Raw genomic sequence first — 25,538 nt, forward strand, 5'->3', positions numbered from 1 at the left:
CTGTGATTGGATTGGGCATAACTTAAATTGGACATGACTTGGAGGCACACAGCCACAACAGTTTAATAATCCCACTTACCTCTCATGGTTGAGATGTGGCTAAAAGGAACTGCAAGTAAAGGTTTAAATTTGGAAAAAATTATGCATATTAAAATACAAATTAAACCAATTGTACTAATAACATACCAGTGAAAAGGAGCCCTGGTGGCACAGTGGTTAAATGCAGATATTGCAGCCATTCGCAGCCACCAGGTTGTGAGTTTGATCCCAGGCAGGGCTTTAGGTTCCACTCAGCCTGGCATTCTTCTGTAGGTTGCTAAAATGAGTATCCAGCTTGTTGGGGGCAATTAGCTTACACATTGTAAACTGCTTAGGGAGTGCTTGGGTGCACTGATAAACTGTATAGAAATGTACTTGCTATTGCTACAAAATAATTTTAAAATACCACAGTCAACCAGTGAATTTCATGGTCAGCAGGAACCAACTCCCAATCCAGCATTCTAACCACTGTACCACACTGAGTGTGTGTTGCATGTGTGTGTGTGTGTGCACCCAAATGTCAATTTATGGCAACCCCCAGAATAGGATTTTCTTAGGGTTTTCTTAGGCAAGGAATACTCAGAGGTGATTTGGCCAGTTACGTCTTCTGAAATATAGCTTACAGTACCTGGTATTTGTTGACTGTCTCCCATCTAAGTACTAACCAGGACTGATCTTAACTTCCAAGATCAAACAAGATCTGCAGCAGTAAGTTGAGAGGATATGGCATCCTTTTCAACAAGACCAAAGAATGGGGAGAGTAGCGTCAGAACTAAAAAGCACCACAGTGGTGATGTGAGTGATTGAACATGATCCAAAGCCAGCTTCTCTGCCTGGCTTCAAAGTCTACAAACTGATCTGACCTGACATGTACAAAACAGGCTCTAGCCATGCAGATCATTGGCACAGATGGGATCTCAAAGACACAGATATCAAGGTAATTATACTGTGCTGTTCTTCAGGTAAAGTTGAAGTTCTTATCCCCTCCATCTATCTGTTAGCAATCTGTATTTTTGACAGTCTGGAGGGTGTGAAGATGGATCTCCCCCTAAGCAAAAGAACTGCAAAAGTAGAAGAAATGTTCACCTGATGAAAAAGAGAGAGGAGAGGAGAGGGAGATTTGGGTTTCTGTGATTTGTTTTTTAAAAAGTAGAGAAAGCTCCCCCCCCCCCCCCAATTAGATCTGGATTCCAAAAACAGGCAGCCAATATCACATTTTCCTGAAGCCTCTCCAATGTTTGCAAAAATGTTTAGAACAGGGTTAGCTTGACAATAAGAGATGGAGAGGTGTTTGCCTCAGGCAATGGCATCTTCAGGTGTTCTGGATGGTTGCCATCATCAGTGCTGAAGAAAGATTCAGCTGCAGGTCAAGTTGGCTTTTCTATATGGAGTAGGTGTGGGTGCCATCTTGTTCTTTACGACAGGCAGCAAAATATCTTGGAGTAAGCCAGGTTCCGGGTATCTCTCAACAGTTATATGGAGCAGAAGCAATAACCTGGATCCAGCTGCTAATCCTAACTAGTGTATGCACATTAGATCAGTGGGATTTACATAAGTGTTGACTCACCATTTAATAACTGATTACACAAATCTGTCAATGGGATTGCCAACAGATTTAGGCCTGTGGATCTCCCTCATGAGATTCATTTTTTAAAAAGCTTGCTAAATATCTCATACCCACCCACCCCCATCCTAACAAAAGAAAAAGATCTTTTCACAGATTTCTCTCCCCCCCCCCCACCCCACCAATAGTCCCCTCTAAATGTTTTGGACTTTATCTCCCATGATCCTTCACCACTGGCCATGTTAGCATATGCTGATGTGCTATTGTTATAGTTGATCACCACTTTGGCAAACATTTTCAGAATATGGACAATACACACATACACACAAGCAGCACTTGACATGAGTAAAACTAGGGGATCTTTCTGTTAGGTTATAAGGCTGTTTCACTGTCATACATCATAAAAATTCATGCATGACAAAAAGGAGATTTGTCCTTTTTGAGAAATGAAAGAAATACATCAAACCTTATTGGCCGATAGATACTGACAAAGTTTTTGGGCTGTTGACGTTGTGGGAGCTGAGGAACAGTGGAACAAATGAGTAATTGTGTGTGTGTAAATGCATGTATGCACGTATGCATACAGCCTGCAACAAAAGTCTCTTTCACATTTATACCACTAGCATACTTTGATCCCACTTTAACTGTCCTACAGAATGCTGGGATTTTTAGTTTTGGAGGCACTAAGAGCTCTCCAGCAGAGAATTCTAAATACCCCATGAAACTACACATCACAGGATTCCAAAGAAGGTAGCCATGGTAGTTAAAGTGGGATCACTTTCACAGTGTGAAAGACACTAGAATCTTGGAGCCTATCCACACAATTACAGTGCAATGTTCCATGGAATCAAGCTGTAGGGTCCTGGGATTTCCAATTTAGGGAAGAGCGTTTAAAATTCTCTGGCAGAGAGCTCTAGCAACTCCCCAAACTACAAACCCCAGAATTTTCTTATATGGAATCGTGACAGTTAAAGTGGAATAAGAAACTATACTTGTGTAGTGAGAATGGACCTTTTGGTATGGAATGCTTCTGTTCATATTTTCAGCATATTTCCACACACACACCCTGCACCTGTCTTCTGCTACCTCCAAAAGTCATTCAGCATTTCATAGCGACTTTCATTGGACTATGATGTGAGTTCTCTTCTTTTTGTACTTCTGTAAATCTTGGAGTTTCTCCAACCCCTCCTATACTTCCCTTTGTGCATGGATGATCACATATAGGATCCACACTCAAAGAATTAGTATGACATGAATACGTATATGTAGGTAGCAGATACACTGACTGCCCAACCAACTGAACTCTTTTAAAAGCAGTAAAGCATTCGAAGATGATATCTAAATATTCATTTAAACTTAAATAACATAATATAATCAAAGAACCAATTTATGAACTGTTGGCACAATGGATTTGAAAAGAGACTGATTGAGACAAGGTACTATAAAAAGGCTTTATCTATAAATACTTAATAGGGGTAACAAACAATATATGCAACAGAATCATACAAAACACATATATCCAAAAAATATAAAATAAACCATAGTAGTAATGGCAAACATAATAATAAGTAGCAAATAGTAATACAAACTATATAATACAATCAAATAACACTAGTATAATGCAACAGAAAAGAAGGCTGAGAATAGAGTGAGCAAAAAAGGGAGGGAGGCTCACTGCAAAGCTAGCCTTATTAAGGCTCAAAAGTTGATTAGAGCTATGCATATACAGCTGTAGGTCATCTGTGTTCTCAGTAGTTCTCCATTAACTCTGCAATGGTTATTAACCCTATAAGGGCTCAAGTGTAGAGCTTGTTACATTGTTCCAACAATAAACAATGTACAATGCCTCTGTTCCCACTGGCAAGAGGATCAAGAAAGCTTTAAGGCAATGCACTCCTGAATTTGGTTCCTTTGCTATAGGAGTCCTGGAAACTTGTGGTTTATTTATAATACTTGCTTTATTAACACATCTACAAACAGAATATTGGAGAGAAGAAAATACTCTTACTCTTGACAGAACAGCCCCCACAAATTCAACCTGAACATACACACTGCTGTTTCACCTAATTCTCATATATGCCTCCTGTTTTTCCTAATTCTTGCTAGAACCACCCATCCAGCCTTTTTAATTGTCAAGTACATACACACATTTTGTAGAGATCAGTCTGCGAAGTCATTCTTGCAAGTGAACTACCCATTCAGGAAACATCCCCAAGTTATTAAAGGGGATGTTTGGAGTTTTGTATCAAATCTTCAGCTCCTATTTACCATCTCTTTAAAGCAGAAGTAGACAACCTGGGGACCTCCAGATGCTGTTGGACTCCAACTCCCATGATCATTCACCGCTAATGGGAGCTGCAGTCCAGTGGTTGCAGTCTGGAAGGTTACATCACTTAGTGTAAAAACATATTAACAGAGTGATTAAAAGTAAAGACAATAGAGCAAGCTGAAGGGTTGAACTTGGCAGTGTCTCTGATATTGCATTGCCCTAAGTTAGAGTGGTCAGTAGTAAGGACTCCTGGGAGTTGCAATCCATCAACATTTGGAGGAAAACCCTTTGCTCATCCCTGTAATATACTGTTTAAACAAATCTCCCAGCCTTTCTGTTTTAACTACTACCCTGCTCCCATTTCACATATAAAATCTGGCATAAATTTATTACATTTGTGTTCCAAATTGCTACATTGCAATCCCACCTGGAAACTCTAGATGTCACGATTGCCATTAGGAGGGGTATGTTTTTAACTGAACGGATCCTTTAATCATACTTTATTTTAAGAAACAGGTGCATCCTGACAAACTGATTCTAATATGCCTGATTTAGCTACAGCAGTACAAACAGATCAATGCACTGTTGATTTTCAGCAGCTTCCTAGGAATGGGCCAGAAAGCAAGAGCTTAAAAGCAACAACAACATACACTTTTAAAGAGCAAAGAACACAATGTTCTTACAGGATGACTTCTTCTATCAATACCTAGTTTCCAAAATGATGGTTAGAATCACAAAATTGGAAAGCACTCCAAGGACCATCTAATCCAGTTCCCTTGCTAGTACAAGAATGCATAGTTAAAACATCTGGGAGAGGTTGCCATCTAACCTGCCTACACTTGTATTCCACTGTTGAACCAGCAGTTATATCTGGTTTAACAGTGGAATATAGGTGAATATATACAAGAATATATAGAAGACTTCCGACCGAAGCAAAGGATGCTCCTCAGCACTGAATGGGGACGGCTTGGGGCCAGGGATGCAATGGGGCCATTTTGAGGACGCTTTGAGGTGCAATAAAATCCGTTTTCCCCCAGACTCGTGCAGCCCCAAGTGGCCCCTTCCCGTGCCCATAACTGACAAAAAAATGAGTCCAATATGCTTCCTAGTGTCCCCAACACCTGTTCCCCTTAGTGATGCCCATGCTTACCAGGTGAAATTAGTTCCTCATTTTTAGCCAGCATCTCCTTTCTTGTAATTTGAATCTATCTTAAAACAGTATGAGTTTTCCCAAAGGAAAAGCTAGTGTACCTCCACTACACACTCATGCTTCTGATTAAATGCAGACATACACTTTACCCAAGGATTAGAAGTGCTGCAGCCTAGCAGATCTAGGTATAATCTTACAGATATCATAACATTTATGCTAGCTGAAGAGTGTACCAAGTATGCCCCACAGGCTGTTACCTAAAATGCAAAGGTACAGAGCGAAGAGGGAGAGAGAAGGGGGCAGCTAACCTTTCCCAATAGGCTTAGTTTTACAGAAAAGCCTATTCCCGTAGCTTCTCCTAGCTTGTGTATTCTTCCTCATTAATAACATTAATAATTTCTTATCTTGACCCCATTCTAATGTTGCTTGGCTATGTGTTTCTGTTTTCATTTGTGAAATGTTGGATGGCATGGTGCGGTTGGCTATATTGCAGAGGAAGCCAATGGCAAACCATCTCTAGGTATTCCTTTTCTAAGAAAACCTTGTGAAATCCATGAGGTTGCCAGAAGTTGACAGACACACACCCAAAATCTTGATGGCTTTGTGGCTACTGGCCATGCTAGTTGGGTAATTCTGGGAGTGGTTAAAAAAACTTTTTAATGCTCAGTCTGGACTGCACATAACAGCATATATAATTAACATGGCCTTGGAACTACATGCAAGCACTTCAGCAATGGGCCTTCACTGAGATGCAGGAGTAAAGGTGGGTGGATTTCTGAAAGAAATAAAAGGAAAGGAAACATCCTGTCAATATTGATGGTAGCATTTCAGCCCACAAAGGCTGACTGTGATGGAGAGAGACAGTCCCTTTGGAGATGATAAACATAAGAGACAGAGAAGGGGGTGGATCCAAATTTGGGGATACTATTAAAAATAACAGGGTCATTGATGAAACTGGGTGGAGCAAAGAAGACAGCAGAAGGCATAAATCGATGCACTTTGAGCCCTGTGGTTGTTCGGCAGAAATAAAAGAGAGCTAAAGTGGGGAAGGTGGGGAGAAAATCCCTCAGAACCCTTTATAAAACTCCTCTGCTCTTTTGACACTAAAAGCCAGTCCAAATAAAGGGATTTTTTCCAAGACATGATGAGCGCTTTGAAACTTCTCTTTGCGATGGCCTTTCTCTGCTTACAGGTGCTGCGTTTCGAAGGAGAAGCAACAGTCATTCCTGCACTGGAAGAAGAGTCTGCTAGGACAGACCTGGCTCTGAAGGTAACACTTTGGTTTACTGCTTGATTTTGAAACAGATGTTTGGCTGAGTGTTATAGAGCATGGCTGGTGGCAGCAGAAAAAGAGTGACAGTGATTTTTTTGAATGTATCTTCTCTTTTTTGATATACATGTCAGCACCACAGGTTTTTGACAACTAGTTTCAAATAGAGCCTTTTTGCACAGGTCTATTTTTCTGCTTCGTGTGTATAATTGTTTGTTTGTTATTGCTATGTATTCATATTTCATCCCTTTCAAATAACTCTTTACAAGTCATCTTATTTAAAACTGTTAACTTCCACATAACATTGAAAAATGGTCTGGCTTGACAGTGGGAGCCCACTCCCAACCAGCCGTGGCAAAATACGCAGATGCACTTAAGTTTGAAATGATTGTTGTTTTAGTTTTTAAACTTCAAGTTTCTTTGAAAATCCTCTGAATGAAGTGCAAGATAGGACTGTTGGTAGACAAACAAATGCATAGCATTCTGTGGTGTTCAAGTAGCACTCTTGCACAGAAACAGATCAACAATGGTTTCATTGATTTTTGCTGAAATATGAAGAGGCATGCTTTTGACTATACATAATGCTTTATACTAAGGACTGATGCATTCTGTGTGGCTCAAAAGCTTATATGTTTCACTTTGATCCAGACAGCCTAGCAATCTGCAGGTTCATTGCTGATTGCATGATAAAAAATGCCTAATATGTGTGTGTGAGATGCACAAGAGGGTTTATACATCATCTCACTAGGAAATGTAGTTTTTTTTCCCTTCTCTATACAACTGCCCCGACCATTTTGGGCTAACTAAAATGAATCCTTCAACGAAGATATGATGCACATGCACACACAATTGGGAGCTATAGGAGCCACAGAAGACTATGCACTAACTACTATGTTTGTGAATACATAGTACCATGTAAATGCAGGATACTTAGTAATATGAATGGGAAAAACCTGGAGGTGCAGCCTATCTTACCAGAATTGTTAGATGTGTGCGCTGCACATTTTTACATGTCTCATACAGTAGATCTACCTGCAGAAATCAGTTTCCATACATGCATTACACTGGCATGCATTACAATGTCACCTTTTTGCAGGAGGGCTGGGAACTTGTTTCTTGTAAAAGAATTGGAATCCTGTTCCTAAACTCTCTCCAAACAACCACAGCTAATACAGTGTGATCTTTCAACAGTCCCCTGACCATACTGTACTCCCTAATGAAACATATATTTACTTACCTTTTAAAATAGCCTTTCAAGGCATCCATCACACAAACTTCTTGGATTTTCTAGGATGAAGCTCCACAAAGGAGAGCCTTCCAGCGCTTTGTTGACTTGGTGAAGAGGGGGAAGCTCCACCAGTTCTACGGCTTGATGGGGAAACGTGCAAGAGGTGGGTAATAAGGGACATTGGAGTAGCAGAAATCCCTTGTTTGTTGGCATTGCAAATAGCAGAGGTGTTTAATTGTCATTTTAAACTGATGCAACCTTGTGTTTTTTTTCTTTGTAATTTTATATCCTGCCTTTTCTCCAGGAGGCTGAAAGTGATTCCATAATCCCAATTCCAAGATTTGGTGGGACTAAGAACAAATCTTGTCGAGAAGACCTCATGATAGGGTTGCCTTAGGATTGCCATAAATCGGAAAAGATCTGAAGTCACACAACAAGTGACTCACACTCTCCTGAACCTAAAATGGTCCAGGAAGGCCCAAAAACAGATATCCCCCAAGGCTTTTGGCTTTGGGGGCAAAAAGAGAGAGGTTTTTGTTGGAGTGGGTGTGATGGGTACAACTTTCTTATGTTTCCTGGAGGGCTAATATTGCCTCCTAGCCTTCCATAGTTGCCCACCCTTGGCCACCTTTACTGTTCAGCCATAAACTCTATTAAGTCAGCTATCATCATTCACACAAATTCTCTTGCTCTCTCTCAGCTTTATACAGTTCCTAAAGTTGTGAGAGTAAGCCTTCCATTCACTACAGAGGAGGTGTGAGTCAGTGGGTTAAGAAGAAGAAAAATCTCTGTGGTGTGTCTATGGTCCAAACCACACTGCAGAAATAACCCAGTTTGAGACTGCTTTAACTTCCCTGGCTCAATGCTAAGCAATTCTGGGAACTGTAGTTTTGTGAGACATTTAGCCTTCTCTGTCAGAGAGCTCTGGTGTCTTAACAAACTACAATTTCCAGGATTCCCTAGCACTGAGCCAAGGCAGTTTATTTCTGTAGTGTGTTTTGGATCTATTTTGTCTGGACTAAAGTCCTGTTTGTTATAACGTGTTTAAGTATATTATTTTTTAAAACAAACACAGAACTTTTCAGAATCTCTTTTGATACACCATAAAGCAATTTCCTGAGGGGATTTCAGCTTCACAGCAAAGCTATTTAATCAACTCTCTCTCTCTCTCTTACACACATAGTTTGATTGAATTATATATTTTTTTAAAATCTCAGTAGTTTTATGTATTGAGATACGGGTTGTTATATTAGTCCTACAATATTACACTGCATTTTTAATATAATCATAGTGACTTTTAAAAATAATTATTGCTTCTAGCTTGGACTGTTCTTATTCCTTTTGCAGGGGATTTGTTGCAAGCAACAAAACAGTGCCCCAAGTTAAGATAAAAGCATGCTCTTCTGGTTAGTTTTAACTTCAGATTCTTTTTCCTCTCACAGAGCCAACACAGAATTGGGCAAGTGGCCAGCTTCTTCCAGCATGGGCATCATAGAAAGATCCACATAATTTCTCATCTCTGCAAACCCAGCCTACATTCTTCTACTTGTTTTGCTTCACCAACCATTTCCTGGGCATGACACTATATGCTGAGTACTCTCTCATCTCACTGTTTCTTTCTCTTGTTATACCACACAACTAAAATAAATGAATTTGTGAAGCTACCGGCTAGCTTTACTTTCTTTTGATGCCATATTCTTCTGAAACAAAGCCAAGATAAAGAAACAGATGTTTGATTTTTTTTAAAAAAGGCTCGCCATCACTACTTCAATGGTTTTAAAGGGAACTGGTGGGGAAATGATTTCCACCTCCTGCTCTTAACCACTATGATACTCTGTGGTTTTTACATATAAGCTTTGATGAAGTTTCAGATAACCTCCTCTCTCCCCTCATCCAATGAGAACTCCCACTAGCAAACTCAAAATTGTTGTAATTTTTTTCATGGTTAATGTTCTCACTGTATTAAATGAATAAGAAAAGGGTTTTTTCCAAGTGATAAATCACATCACTAGTTTATATCCACCTTCTGCCATTGGAGACACTATTAAGAACATTAAATATCAAAGAATGAGGATGAGTCACGTGGTGGGAACCCACAGTACCTAACAAAGTGAACATGTGCAACTCTTGGCCATTAGCAGAGTATTTCCAATTTTTTAAAAGGGATGGGGAACAAATACCCTGCCAGATTTTGTTAGATTGCAGGTCCCATCATCTCTCAACATTGCATATGCCAGCTGGGTTTTAGGAGAGTTGCCATCCAACAAATGGAGGAGCACAAACTATCTACCCTTGCCAGAAATCTTCAAGAAGAAAGTGGATCAAAGTAACCTTGACTGCCCAAGGTTCTTCTGGGTTAGGTCAGTGCCCAGAAGCTGAACCAGCTTTGATCTCCCTATTGTCTAAAAGCAGGGATACTTTCACATGCTGTTGGACTGCAATTCCCAGAAGTCTTAATCAGAACAGATATTGAGGATGACTGCTGAGGGATGAAGCCATAACATTATTATTATTATTATTATTATTATCTGAAAGGCTGCATGACTCACGCTCCCTGAAGTTATAGTTACAGTGGGCCCTTGATATCCACTGGGGTTTGGTTCCAGGACCACCCATAGATAACAAAAGCCATGGGTGCTCAATTCCCATTAAATATAATGAAAAAGGGAAATGGTGTCTAATATAAAATGGAAAATCAAGGTTTGCTATTTGGAATTTATACTTTTCTTGAATATTTTTAAGCAGTGGATGCTTGAATCCATGGATAGAAAATCCGGGGATAAGGACGGCTGACAGTATAAGATAACATGGATATGACACATTTAGCACAGTCCCATCTATTGACTTCAACACTCTTTTAAGATGTTACACAAATAGCAATCCCAGATTTATAAATGGAGATTACCAGGAACTAAACCGTGAACAAATCATTATTATTCCTGTTTTTTCCTTGCTTTTGGACTCAGGAAATTTGGAAGAATGTAAGCACATACCACAAATGGCAGAACTCAGAGTTTACATTGGCTAAATGATCACAGATCCCTTGGTGCAAAAAAGGTGGGAGAGGATGTAGGTGAGTAGACCATATCCCTCGCTTTCAATTCCAATGGAGTAGGAGATTCTCTTATTCCTCACCTGTACAACTAGGAAGGTACAAAGAGGAATCCTATGTTAGACTGGAGACAGCATTGAGATTCCCAAACCTAGTCTTTTCTGATCAGTAAAGGTACATTCTTAATGGAGTCCTCACAGAATGCTCCTCAGGCTACACTGTTCAATGAGGACTTCAATCACACAGTGCACCTCACTAGATAGAAAATATATGGTTAGGCTAAGCAGACCTGCTTCAACTGAGTCGAATAGGACCTGCTAACATCAGGGCTGCTGGCTTGGTGTCATGGGGCTAAAGTGGGGTTGTTGCCCACTGTGGTCCACCCCATTATGGCTCTTTCCCTACTTCCAGTCCCATGTTCAACACATCACACACACTCTGGCCACAGGAAGAATGAAGACTGGTGAGCTGGAGCAGAGAACATGCTTTATTGAGAAGTAGATACACTGGTAGCATATTCTAACATCCAGAAAACTGAGAGATTTTCTTCTGTACAAGAATGGCCAATCTCCCTCACAAAGGAGAGAACCACCCCGCCATTTGCTAAAATCTAGAAGCTGAGATTGCTAGATGAGAGCTGCCAGTCATGTGCACAGAAAGATAACCTTTGGTGGATGTAGGATGGCCATGAAAAGGAAGGAAAACCAAAAACACAAGAGTCAACCACAGGAGTGCTTGCAGAAAGAGATGTGCTGGAAAAGGATTGGCTTTCCCATCTTGTTGCAAGATGAGATAGTAAAAATGGTTTTTGGTTCTTTTGAAATAATTCCAGCTTTAAACAGAGTTGTTTCACACTTGCTTCTGCTGCTAGAAGCCACACTAGAGGCTAAGGGCATGATTACTACCTCCCCAAGTGACCAGGATTGCAGGGAATTTCCTCTAATGTTAAAGTTTAAAAAAAATTAATTTCCACACTAGTTGGAAGGGGATGATACGTAAGACACACCCACCTGCCTTACATCAGTCCAAAAACAGATAAACAGTTGAGAAAAGTTACTTTTGGGGATTACAACTACTTGAGTCTCACTGCCACTTTGGCTAATGACGAGGCTAAAAAATTCTAGAAGCTGTAGTCTAAATGTGACTGCTCCCAACTCTGAAACACATTTCCATCTCCCACCAAATGTTTGCAAGGTCCCCTTATGCTAAGATAATTTCATATAAGACCTGTGGTACCCAAAAGGCCAGCCCATGTAACAGGCCAGAAGCAACTCTTAAGAGGGCAAGGAGAATCGTCCCAATGATTCAAGATTTTCAAAACAATGACTTCACACCAGTAACCAGTGTGAGCAGCTGAATCTAATTTAAGAAAAAGGACTCTTTGGATTCAGCTGCCTCCATTATCAGCTAAGAAATGTGCTAGATTGCTTTTTCATTTGGTCTTTTTAATACTTTATGTGGGGCAATCTGTAGCCCTCCAGCTGTTATTGGCTGCAACCCATCATCTCTGACCACTGGCCACGTCTGATAGGAGTTGCAACCTACCATATGATGGATCACAGCCTACCCATCCTTGCCTTGAGGCCATAGCTTGCCAACCTCTACATCCAGGCAAACTGAGTTTAATACTTATATAGCCAAATGAGGGTACTACTGACACCTGTTTTATAATGGCCAAGAGCTCTCCAGCTTCAAAGACAGCAGATTAGTGAGCTATTTATCACAAAAGATTCTATCTCTTCCTTCTCCGCCTACCCATATTACCTGCAGCATTCAGGGCAGGTAGTGGCTTCAGTGAGTTGAAATATAGTATTAGGTAGGCGCTCTCCCTTTCAAAAGGAAGCAGCCAAGACCAAATTGATGCCCTGAATGCACACACACTTTTGAAACGCTTGACCTCATTGTAGGCTGCTGCTGAACTGCTTTTTTTTTTTAATGTCAACAGCTGAAGGATTGTTTTTTGACAGAAACAATCCATAAATAAGCAGGTGCAATATCTTGAAACACAGGAAAAGCCTGGCGCTTTTAGAAGTCCTTATGCTTTTGATATTTTTAAAAAGAAAATTATTTGAAAAAGTACCAAAACATGTAAAGAATATCATTTGAGACAGACCTCCTATGTTTTCAGGGATTTTACTCATCCACACATCAAAGCACAAATCCTGACAAATATAGAAGGGAAACAATTTCTCTAGACAGTCCTTTCATAAATGCTGCTCATTTGAACCAGAGTGGAATCCTTAAGACATCAGGCCAAAATTGTCTATTAATAAAGATGGTTCCAAAATGGCCCAGATAACCCCCCCCCCCCAAAATGATGGGCAATTAATCTAACACCATGCAGAAGGCAGAGATAGCCCTCTAGATGTTGCGGACTATACTTTCCATATCAGGACACCAGCTGACTAGGGCTTGTGAGAGTCATAGTCCACAACATTTGGAAGGCTAGATTTCCATGTGGAATCTACAGCCATTCTGTTGCAACAAACTGGCTCACTGGTCTACTGCTACAAGATGTATCAAACTCATGGCTCCCTATCAATTAAAGGGCCTAATGGGCACAGCACACCTTTCCACAAGAACAAGATTACAAGACAGGGAGACTCAGTTTTAAGCAGTCAGCACTGTGCTGCTAACAACTGCACCTTGGTCTGTAAGTGCACGAGTCCAAATGGGATGAAATGCTGCAAAACCAAGACACCATGCTAACTGAATGCTGATCTCTGTGACTTTCCCTCCTGCAGAACTAGTTAATTAACCTGCCAAACTAAGTATTTGTTAAACATTATTTGTGGTCCAAGTGAACTGAAAAGCATCTAAGAGCAATGTGCACAAAATTAAAATACAATGAGTGGCAGCATTCCATGCTTCCAGTGAGGCACTGAGAGTATACAACCAGGGATCATACCTTTTCTGCAAGGGCATCTTCTCCCACCAGGAGCTGGTGTGCTAGCTACAAAACTCATCAACCAAACTCACTAAAGACTCATAAAGGCGTTATTACTGGTAACCTCTGAGGGCAAAGAATCAGGAACAGCCAGCACTACCACACATTGGAATCAAAAACTTTCCAGCATTTCCATACTTGTATTTTCCTGGTGTTTGTTGAGTAGGGAACAGAGTTACCTGTGGATGATGCTGACTTACACCAGATTCAGGTGCTCAGACCTGTGAGTGGAAATGAGATACCACTCATTCTGAGGCAGCCCTTAAAAAATGGTCTCATGTAGGTTGTCATGAGAGGTGGACAACTTGTGGCTCTTCAGATGTTGTTGAACTGCAACTCTAATCAGCTGCCATCAGCATAACGAATACTGAGGCATGATAGGGCCACAAATAACTCACTCCTGACTTATGTAAACACAGAACAGAGCATGAGAGATACTATATCATTTCAGGCAACAATGAGTGGTACTATATTTGAGTGCTCTCTCGTGTATAGAAAATGTGCAAGCAGAAAGCTAGCCAAAGAGACTGAGAGCTGTCTTGAATCTTTGCCCCTGACAGAGTTGCCTTTATTTTAGCATGGAGCGTTGTTTTCATGGAAAATATTTTAAAATGCTTGCCCTCCTGACCTCTGCTATCCAGAGAAATGCAGTCATATCTACCAATCATGACTTTATCACTTTGTTCTTATGTATATGTGCACTAGAACTATATGATGCTGCAGTGGGAGTAGCAACTTGAAAGAGCCAAAGGAAAAAATGTGCATGATACAAAACAATTTTCTGGACTATGCCCTTGTGACTAGTGAAGCAGCAAATGCAAAGGTCCAGGACAAGGTATTACTGCCCACCCACCACTCTTGGGGTCACACTCGCATGATATTCAGACCTTTTCAGCCTTGCCTTGTGTACAAAGAATGTGGTCCAAAACAGTCCCAAGAATAAGAGGAATATCTGGGAGTATGTGAAAGGGAGGGGCCTGGGATGAACACTAACAGCACGTCCACAATCCCAAAGGCAGTTGGTAACAGTGGAAAAGAACAGAAGGTCATGAAGTTGGTGGCGGCACATGGAGGGGTGTCCACACTCCTTGGAGAGATTGATCAAGTTAAGTGCCCTTGGGAGGGGTCCATTTCAAACAGCTGGGATCCATGATTTTATTGCTGTTGGATCTTTTCGCCTCTTTGGCTATCCATTCATCAATAAGATCCTGAGCAGAAGAAAAGAGAAGGTGGTCCAGGTTAAAAGCTTGGGCATAATTTGTAACAAAAGACAGATCTGCCCCTAGCATTTTATAGGGATATTGCTATGTTTGGAAAAGACAATTTAGAATTATTCAACAAAATTAATAACTATCATTTTGTTACCAAAGGAAAAGCTGTGTAATCCTTAAAAGCTGTGCCGAGACTAACTCCATCAGCCCCAGCAAGCATGGCCAAATGGGTAACTATAATGAGATTTGAAATTTCACAAATTATAATATTGTGCTTTGTAACTGTGATTCTTTGGTGCCCTTACAGAAATATTATTTGCAGAATTTTGTATAACTTTCATTTTACTATTTGCCAGATGGCTCAGAGCTAAAACATTTCAGCCTGACTGATTGCTAAGCAGGCACTTGCTAAGAGATGGTGTTAAGGAGGAGGATACATAGAGGGACAACAAGAGGGTTCCCTTGAAGAACCATCGTTCATGTACATCGTTAGGTCTGTCTACATTATATATTATCTTATTTTTTTAATTGTCCTGGCATTCCTGTTTCAGCTCTCATGGTTTCTTGAGAGCAAATGTGAACATATAAGGAAGTAACTGGAATTGGGATTGTGTAGAGCTTGGAGAATTTACATTTTGAGACTACAAATCTCTCAGCCAGCATAGCCAGTCATAGTCCAAAAAAGCAATGTTTTCCAAGCTATGAGAAGTACAGAGGGAGAAGGATTCATTAAGTTGCCAACTGATGAGTAGGAAAGCTATGCCGAACATAGTTTCATGCAGCCATCTCTAGTATCTACAAATTGCAAATTTCATAAGCTTCTCTCCAATGAACTGGTGTAGCATGGTTGGGGATTATCCAGCTGTTGAACTATCAACACCCATCATCTCTGACATTTGGCAATGCTAGCTGGAGGCTGATAGAAGTTTCAGCCCGATAACATTTGAGGAGCCAGAGATTCCCAGCCTCTTGCCTGTAGTCACAAAAACAGATTCTGGCTATTCACTCTCAGCACATCAAAGACACAAATGCTATATCTTCCCACCAAAAATAACTCTTCCAAAGAAAAATGGAGCTTACAGTTAATGCACAACCCAGGTCCCCCAACCCAAGCAAGGGCACAGAGTTGCATCAAATGAGCACAATCTTACCTGTCTCTTCAAGACCAGATGTTTGCCCTTCCAGTATTTGAGCATCTGAAGCGCTTGCAGAGTGCTAACAATGTCGACAGGATTGACTGCTGTCTCCTGACTGATCTCTGAAACAGAGGAACACAAGAACCTGTTACACTTGGAGTGGGTGAGCAATCCACTAAATACATGGGATGAATTAACCGGAGCTACACCATTGTATCTTGCTAGCTCTGGGATTAAATACTCCCTTCTCTGCCTGTGCAAGCCATGAAAGATGTTTGGTACTGACACAAGAGCATCAGGGCCAAAAGTCTCACATGTCTTACACAGACAAATAGTGTCCTTAGAGTTATGGCTGCAAAGATAGAAATAGATGAACTGAGCAAAATCTAAGAAGACAAAAGTAAAGGCTGAACAGGATTTCCAGTGATCTTGGACTTAAGCGTCCCCATAGTTCTACTGTAATTTAAGTTTCCCAAGGCTTCAGCTTTTATAATAGACACACAAATATTGAAATATCAAAAAAGTCAAAGCCAAGCCTGTTAGAGTCTAGCTTTATATCAGCAAAGTAGCAGAAATGTGCCTTTGTCTAACTATGCTTCCCTATGAACTGAGACTGACTCAAAAAAGATTGAAAACGTAGCTTGTAGTTTAAAACCAACAATTACTAATAGTATTAATCTATATATGTATAAAGATTATATTCTAACCTAGCTAGTGAATAGTTCAGGTAAAAAGAAATATTTATATCAACATCGCCAGGCAAGTCCAGCTCCATCAGGACTAAGCCTGAAGGAAGGAGACTCCGCCCTCCACAACTGCCATCTGCCGGCCTGAGAGGGAGTTCGCCAGGCAAGTCCAGTTCCATCAGGACTAGCCTGGAAGAAGGAAGAACCCTCCCTCCAATCCATCTGCCTTGGTCCAGGCCTCAGAGGGAGAGAAGAACCCCTGGACCTCATCCCCTTTCCCTCCATCATTCCCTTCTCCTTTTGTTTCGTGTCTTTTAGATTGTAAGCCTGAGGGCAGGGAACTGTCTGATTAAAAATAATATTGTAAGCCACCCTGAGAGCCATTAGGGCTGAAGGGCGGGATATAAATACCTAAATAAATAAATAAAAAAATCTTTCCAAAGAAAGTTGAGAGAGGAGGAAGATTACAAACATGTTGATCAAGAGAAAGTATTTGAGAGAGAATGTTAGTCCCAAAAGGGGGGAATGATCCAAATCACATGATTAGTTTGAATGAGAGAGAGAGAGAGAGGGAGCAGAGTTTGCATGCAGAAAATCCCTATCTCTCTAAGGAGAAGGGAAAGAGAATGCAAAAATCTTCCAACAATAGTTCCTTGCCCTCCTGAATGAGCAGAAAAAATGGAATGAATTGGAATGAACTGTGTAGAATCCAACAAATATCAATTTTGTAGTTAGAACATAAGTGGTTGGGTTATTTTATGGATTATTATCTAGACTAAAAACAGGAAATTGAAGTAGGAAATCAATTAGCTGTTTTCACAGTGGAGGGATACACAGGGATTGCAGCTTTTCAACTTGTTCCAAAATAATGTTTATTTCCCACCTTTCTTGCAATGCGGGACTCACAGCCACTTACAAAAACAAATCAAAATACTGCCACAAACCATACATTATAACATTAAGAAACAATCTTAAAAATTAAATAAGATATGATATTAAAACCAAGCACTGAAGTTACACCAGTTTTAAAACTTTTTAAAAACATAAGAAAGGGGAAGAATACAACACTACTCCACTAAAAGACCTTTCTACAGTATCCAGGTCAAAGCCTATCTGATCAAAAAAAGTCCCTATCTACTGATGGAAGGGAAGCAGAGAGATTGGCTGCCTAATTTCTCATTCACCAAAGCCAGGAGGCACCCCCTGAAAGGGCCTCCCCCATATTCTCACCAAATGTATCTATGATGGTGGTGGGACTCAGTACTAAGGGGCAAGTTAAAAGAATGAACTGTAAGTTGGTAAAACAAGAAAGGATTGCCAAGTGTTTCTAAAGGAGCTCTGAAAAATGAGCAAAGTGGGCAAATGTGGTTTGATGTAGGTGAGAAATAATGTGCACTGGAGCAAAAAAGGCTAATTTCATCTTTGCACCGATACAGTCTGAGCCGGTGGTGACTGATCAGGAAAAAATCTTTAAAATTCTAGTAGGCCACTTGATTAAAACAGTGACCTAATATGCAGTACGTACTGACAAAACAGATTAATTCCATGTGTGGGATCATTAGACAGAAGATGATAGATAGATCTGTCAATATCACAATTCCTTTATACCAATCTGTGGTGAAAACAGGGTTGTCAGATCATGTACAGTTCTGATTGAAATGTTCTTCCTCTAATAGTCTTGCTATGTAGTACTTTAATAACCTGCCTCACATATTCCAAGTGTTTCTGTAGTTCTTTAAGTGAGAGGGATGATGTCTTCATGAAACACGAGATCTGTTTTACTTACTTTGCATACAGCTTTCCAGCTATATGTAGCTCTGAGGTCCAGATCTGCCTTGGGTCCCATATTGTGAAAATGGGTATTACATACATATGTACACATATACATACATACATGCATACATAGGAGAGCATCCCAGAACCTTTGACATAATCCTGCTTTCCCTTTGCTGACCAGCCTTCTCTTGTTATGGGAGATAGGATGGGAAGGGGAAATAAGCTTCCATTTTGTGAGGACCTGACAGGATCAGACTTTTATTCCTCTTGCAGGCAGACAAAAAACATCGGAGTGATGGGGACTTTGGTAACTTCATTCACAACTAACTATGCAATAGGATATAATTACTTATTCTCCTTCTTTTCCAAGTTACTTGAAGAATTCCCATTGGGCGACAAGTCCTGGGAAGAGGACAGAGATTGGAAGACTGAAGACAAAAGGGTGGAGATGTACAAACAGCTAGAGTTTAGATCAGAAAAATCCACACTTTTAAACACTAGAAATCCTGCTCAGCTCCTCCCTAGTTTCTTGGACGTTTTGAAAAAAAGATGTTTAATCCTGTTGTAATGGGGAGGTATGCAAGGTCATATTCATGCCACCAGTATGAAATAATCCATAGTAAAGCAGGCAATATATGATGGCCTTTATGGAGAAAAATCTATTTCATCATTTAGATTGGGATCTAGTGAACCATAGCCTGAATTTTCTGTCTAAATGTAATTAAAAATAAATATAAAAGCTACAACAATTAAGTTTTAAGAAGTAGTCACAATTTGGAGGGAGAAGCATTGAGTTAAAACAGCAAACAGATATAATTTGCTATGACATACTGTGGGGGGGAAATACAGTACCAACCTTTGATGGAAATTTCTTTGCCTTGAAAGTTATGCAGATAACGGAGAAGAACCTCTTTCCAGTAACTACGATAGCTAATAAGACCCAGATCTGAGAGGGGTCGTTCTGGGGATCCAACTTTCTCTTCCACCTTTGAAAGTAAGTAGCCTATTAAAGAGAACAAAACAAATTCTCTGAGATCTGACTAGAGCAACTAGAATCCCTACCCCACACTGACAGACAAAATCAAATTCCTAGCGCACCATTGCCTGGGATTTCAGATATGTCTTCCATTCTCCTTAAAAGAGTGAGGGCAAAAGCCACCAAAGCCATTCATCTTCAGGATTAGGTGCACATAGAAAGCTTTGCAAATGGAATTTGGTAAGCAATCAAAACTGCAGTTTGCTTAGAGGATAGAGTTACATGGAAGAACTCAAGCAGGCAAGTATCTATAAAACATATACTTATGTGCATGTACTTGCACATTTGTACACACACAAGGCTTAAAACAAAATTATAGTATATTCACACCCTGTAGGAGAAACATTAAAGACTACAGTGGTGGGAGAGATGAAACAGACAGCACTTATTCTGCTATGCTATGTAGTGCTAGATGCTGCCATCTCAAATAGAATTTTATACCTATGAAGTGGGATGCAAGGATGCACAGTGATGAACACAGGAAAGACATGTCGCCCCCACACTTCAAATGCCCTACCTTGCCCTTCATTTTCCTCTATCTGTTGGCTGTTTTAATCTTATATATAAGGCACCTTAGATTGTTCTTGGCCATAGATATGATTGGCAGGTTCACAAATTCTATCTGACTTTCTGATTTTGTTACACCCTTCTCCCTCCTTTCTAAACTAGTGATTCCCAGTGGGCAATAGTACCCCCCTGGGGTGTTGGAAAGATCCAGGGGAGGGCTGAAGGAAAAGGGGCAGCAGGGGGAGTGAGGAAAAAGAGAAGCGGAAGGGAATTGTAGGGATGTGAGTGCATGAAACTTTGTTTGTGCACCATTCTGCGAGAGATCAGAGGGAGGCTGAATGACAGCTGCTTGGGGAACAAGCTGTCTATCTGTTCAGGCTGCAGGCAAAAGACCCAGCATGCCTCTTCTGGCTTTGCCTCACCCTGGAGCAGAGCAAACAGACCCTATCCTTGCCCTTTCCTCACTCACTCCCCACTCTGGGTGCCAAAATACTTGCCACGTCCACCTTTTTGCAGAAACTGCTTTGCTTCCCCCTGCAAGGAGCCCAAGCAAGAATGCCTCTTCAGGTAAGAAAGTCATGGGCTGATTCCAAGGCAAAAGCGAAAAGAGGGGGTAGGCGTGCACTCTCTCTTCCTTCCCCCGTTGCCTTGGCTAGCTAGCTGAAGCCAGCTAACCAAGGCAGAGGACATCTTGTGCATGCCTGCCCCCACCTCCCTTTTGACTTGGCTAGCTGGCTTGAGCTAGGCAAAAGGGAAGCGGGGGCAACCACGTACAAGTTCCCCTCCTTCCTTCTTGCTTGGCTACCTAGCGTGGAGGAGCGCTACGGTTGTTACCCAAGAGGAAAGGAGATAGTAGCCAGAAAAAATTGGGGATCAGTTTTCTAAACTATCATTGACACTATGTAAGCTTACAGAATCCTCTAGGTATGCAGAAGCCACTACTTACTTACTTTATTTATTTATTTATTCATGTATTTAATTTTGGTAGCTGTGTTTCACTTCTACACTAATCAGCAGTCAGCAACCTATGTTTGTTATTAGAGAGAACGGCTTCTTTTCCTTTTCCTTTCCTTTTTCCAGCCCCAGCTACCTAGTGCTATATTTACTTACATCTAGTAACTCAGAGAGTCTGGATATATACCAGTGCTGCCCATTTTTTAAAAACTGTTTTGTCTCACCACTGAGAATTGGTATTCTGTTTTTAACTGCATTCATTATTGCACACAAGAGATTTGCATGCAATCTATTAAGAAGAAACTCAAATGTCTGTTAACAAAAGTGGGCAAACTACGGCCCTACAGGCCAACATGCAATTCCCAAAAGCTGATTCTGTGGCCCTCAAGAGCCCACCCAGGGTTTATACTTACTGAAATCGATAAGCATTTTGCCATAACCCTGTCTCATGTACTGAGGCATCGTCAATATACAAGATACGTTGTAGTTAAGGAATGAGTTCTTCTCCTGAAAGAAGATGGTATGTTTGTTATGACAACTGCTCACTTTATAGCAAGAGATCTAGCTCAAGGATAAAAAATTTCAAGCTGAACAAAACACAATAGCCACAATCCAAAGTCAAATAATAGTTCTGCAAGCCCAAGAAGCCACTACACCTACATTTCTCAAATGTCAACCATCAGTAGGTCTTGGTTGCATTAGCAAAAGATCTCAATCCATAAAGAGGCTACCTGAATTTGGCCTCAGTTGGTTATGGCTGGCCATTTTCAAAAATTCTCTGCCTCAGTTATGGGTGGATTTCAAGTGACTTGTTATATAAATGGCCAAAGTAGAAAATACAGATAAGAACAAACACCGGACTTAATTTTTTATAGTTTTTTGTGGGGTTTTCAGGCTATAATGCCTTAATGTTTGTAATAAGATTCACAGACAAAATTGGGGATGGCTATTTTTCTCAAATGTTTTACATACCACAGTTTAATAAGCAACACTGGCATGTATGTGGATACACACATGTATACTGCAATTAGTTGTTCTGACAGAACAATGGTCTCAAATATACAGCAAATCAGTTTCTGTCCTGAATCCTTTTCACTTGTGATTGTCCTGACACTGAAAAAGCTAGAGATATGACAGGCATCTGGTATGTCAGAATACATTTACTATGATTACCTTGTGAAAAACAACAGCTCCCTCAATTTGTTTACTGGCTTGCATTCCCTATTGTCATAGCCCATCAGTACAGCACACTATTCAGTGTTGCCTGCACATTACTCAAGCTTCCTACTTTGATACCATAAACAACCTGAGCATGCCTCTGAAGCTGGAAAAGCTAGTCATGTGTCACATATTGTTTCTGGACAACAATGAAGAAATAACACAAGCCGCAAGGGCTTGAAAGAGCTGTGATGCCTTGTGTTCTCCTCGTCCAGTTTCACTACAATGCCATGAGCAGCAACCATGTATCTTCCTACAACCATGTATCTTCCTACCACCAAAGCTTATCCAAAGCTGCTTGGTGGCAATCTACCAGAAAAATGAAATGGCAGGGACTAGGTCTCTGAAATCAAGCAATGGGATTAGAATTCTTAAATAATTCTCAATAACTAGAATGGCCTTTCAGATGCAGAGAATTGTTTTCATGTCCTCTCCTTCATGATGACATGCTGTAACACTGCTAAAAAAACAAAACAAAACAAAACAAATGCTGTTTCTGTAGGAGCTTGTCACAACAATGTTTCAAGACTGTCTCTACAAGAAAGGTGGATGAAATCAAGACAAAACAATGTCTTGGAGTCATGAATTTATGAGGTTCATCAGCTAGTGAAAAGGCGAGTTCTTGGAATCACTCTGCATTTCACACTTCAGACACTTTTGTTCAGACTCTTATTCTTTGTAATGCCTGTCTCACCCCATATCAGTTGATTCTAGTTTTTGGAACCTGGCTCAGCATCCCCTGAAAATGGTTAAGAAGTAATAATATCAAATATGTTTGCCAAGGCAAAACTACCAGCAACTGCTTTTGACACCAGGATGAGGATTTTCTGTTTCTTCAAAAACTGAGGAATATTTGACAGCCTTCGCAGAACCCAGAATTTTCAAAATGCTGAGAAAGATGGGTAAACAGGACTGGTTTTTCATCTGAAGAAGTTGTCACAATCTGAGTCATGATTGTCAGGTGAGGAACAATCTTGAGAAAAGATTCACAGTAGCACTCTGCTCTGTCAGTTTGGAAGCAGAAACAGATGAGATCATACTAGTGACTTTCCTTTGATCAAGAGGTCTTGCTTGTCAATACTTCCTAAACTGTTCTTGTCCAGTACTGTATGCATTTTTAATAGTTTCAGCTGGCATCCTGTTAGGCACATATTCTAAGTTTCCCTTACACTGTGCATGTCCTTCTTATGGCACTGCAGGGGCTGGTGTTCCATTCTTTCCTCAACAGCAACCAAAGCCACCCTTTCAATCTATTACTATCTCAGAAGCCCCACCACCACCACCTCTTTGTGGGAAGAGGGCAAGAGCACAGAAGCATCTCCCTATGGTGACATCAGCGCTGAGATTCGCCAGGGTCATCTAGAATTCTCAGCACCGCTGTAATCATTCTGTATCTAGCTAAAGGCACGTAGCAAGATATTTCTGCAATCCTACCTGCTCCCCATGCAGCAGGGGAGCTTCAAAGGCTGTTCAATAAGCTGAGGGTAGTATATATAAGTAAGCTTAAGTTTAATGTTGTATCTCCAAGTCATAACATAAAACAGCAACTACACAGTTGTTAAAAGAAGCAACTTCAATAAACTATTTATAGATGGTATATGGCCCGGCCTAGAAAGGTCTGCATGCAGATCTGCTATGCTAAGATGAACCATACAGGACTGCAGCCTTTATGTGACAAGGAATGGTGGGTTTTTTGGTTTGCTTACCCCACCTAAGCTTGGACTTCAGACCTGAGAAGGAGCTGAGTTAAGACATTCCAAATCCTACTTCCTTTATCTTATGCTCCCCCTATTTCATTGTTCTGTCCTTGCTTTCTGAGAATCCTGTAGTAGGTGATTCCTCCAACCTATGGCCTAGTTAGTACTGCAATATGCACCAACAGGCTTAACATAAACTTCTCTTCCTTCTTCTCCACTTCTGCTTTCAGTCTAAGTATGGAAGTGACCTCACTGTCAGTATGATCTGAATGCTGCTGCACCAACCAGCAGCACATGTGCTGCTTCTGTTGAAGTACTGGAGATGACAGCAGTTGCCAAGTGCCTTTTGGCACAAAGTTGCCTTAAGTATCATTCTCAAAATCCAAACACCTCCAGAGTTAGAAACATAAAAGTGTTAAGAGTTGTTAAGCTAACAATTTCTTGTTAGCTTTATTTTTTATTTTCAACTACTCAAGTAAAATGTGCAATTTAAAATATGAAAATATTTTGCAGTATGCAGCAGTAACTTTTTACAGACTTTGAATACAGCACTCCAGGCAGGCATAACGCTCATATGGAGGAAAAGGGTAAATGCCAATCGTTTCCACCTATCACTTGAATGATCACTTTTGAAAATAGACTAAAGGTAAAGGTTTCCCTGTGACAAGTTTGCCCAGTCATGTCCAACTGTGGGGAGCAGTGCTCATCTCTGTTATTAAGCCGAGGAAGCCAGCATTGTCAAAGATGACTCCAGTGGTCATGGAGCCAGCATGACTGCACAGAATGCTGCTACCTTCCCACCAAAGTGATACCTATTTATCTACTTGCACTTTCACATGCTTCCGAATTGCTAGATTGGCAGAAGCTGGGAGCTCACTCTGTCCCATGGTGCTTGGGTCTCAAACTGCCAACCTTGCGATCATCAGTCAGTGTGTTAAGTGCAGAGCCACCACGTCCTGGAAAATGGCCTACCAGAACCAAAATGGGCCAAATTCATGTTAGTTCCCCTCTTTATTTTGATCAGCATGGCAAACATTAATCTGGCCTAGATGTACTGTACTGACTAACACAACATTCAGTAGATCCCACATTAGGCCTTGGTTTGCCAAAGGGCTACATGTGTGTGATTCTCCCTGACACACATTCAAGAATATCAAGTCCCTATTTCTGATTAAGAATTAGCATATCACCTCAAAACAGTGATTTTTACTGTTTTTGTACAAATTATTTTATGTGGGCTGGACAGCATCACCCGGTTCAAAAACTGTTATGATATCAGATCTTCACACTGAGAACCACGTCTAATGTCTTAAATTAAATCCTCTATAGTCAGGTTGGATTATTTTCTGGAGTCCCAGTTTGCCTGCTCTCATACCAGATTGCCTGAAACAACTCTTTGAATCAGACAGTGTTTTGCTTTTGAACCTTCCAGAATGGTGAAGGGTCTAAGACCTGTCATTTTCAGCAGTAAAAGTGAAGCCACCTGACCCACTGTTGCTCTGGCATAATATACAAATTATGGCCAATATCTTCCTATGGAGATCTCAGGTGGTTATCACTAACCTTGGAAAAATAGCCTATCAAGTGGCAGCCAGTGTTGTCAGCTTCTGTCATGACATAGAAGAGAAAGGGCTCAACATCATAATATAAAGTCTTGTGGTCCAAGAAGAGCTTTGCCAGAAGGCACAGGTTCTGGCAGTAGATCTGGAAAGAATATAAGACTTGTTAAGACACTCATATGCCAAATGACCAGGAGACAGCATACAGTCGAATATTGCAAGATTTGTCACAAGGCAGA

At 40.7% G+C, this 25,538-nt stretch overlaps 1 protein-coding gene and 1 long non-coding RNA gene across 4 annotated transcripts in view; one reads left to right on the top strand and one right to left on the bottom strand.

Moving 5' to 3' along the window:
* Positions 1 to 6,005: 6,005 nt before the first annotated feature.
* Positions 6,006 to 9,192, top strand: LOC149309040 (uncharacterized). The gene is made up of 3 exons (XR_016281876.1): positions 6,006 to 6,292; positions 7,584 to 7,683; positions 8,963 to 9,192. It is a non-coding gene; the product is annotated as an uncharacterized LOC149309040 (long non-coding RNA).
* Positions 9,193 to 11,041: 1,849 nt separating this feature from the next.
* The window catches only part of KAT7 (lysine acetyltransferase 7), a 44,579-nt gene continuing 30,082 nt past the window's right edge, over positions 11,042 to 25,538 (bottom strand). For 2 of the 3 annotated variants that reach the window (XM_089531678.1, XM_089531677.1), the window contains 5 exons: positions 25,304 to 25,444; positions 21,239 to 21,332; positions 19,185 to 19,331; positions 15,882 to 15,988; positions 11,042 to 14,727 (listed from right to left, as the gene is read on the bottom strand). In XM_089531678.1, coding sequence (XP_089387804.1) covers positions 14,626 to 14,727; positions 15,882 to 15,988; positions 19,185 to 19,331; positions 21,239 to 21,332; positions 25,304 to 25,444 — 591 coding nt within the window. In that variant the 3' untranslated portion in view covers positions 11,042 to 14,625. The other variant, XM_089531679.1, reaches the window with a different exon arrangement.

Source organism: Sceloporus occidentalis, unplaced genomic scaffold, assembly GCF_023333645.1.
Source record: "Sceloporus occidentalis isolate IW3139 unplaced genomic scaffold, rSceOcc1.0.p SCAF_7, whole genome shotgun sequence".
Taxonomy (NCBI): domain Eukaryota; kingdom Metazoa; phylum Chordata; class Lepidosauria; order Squamata; family Phrynosomatidae; genus Sceloporus; species Sceloporus occidentalis.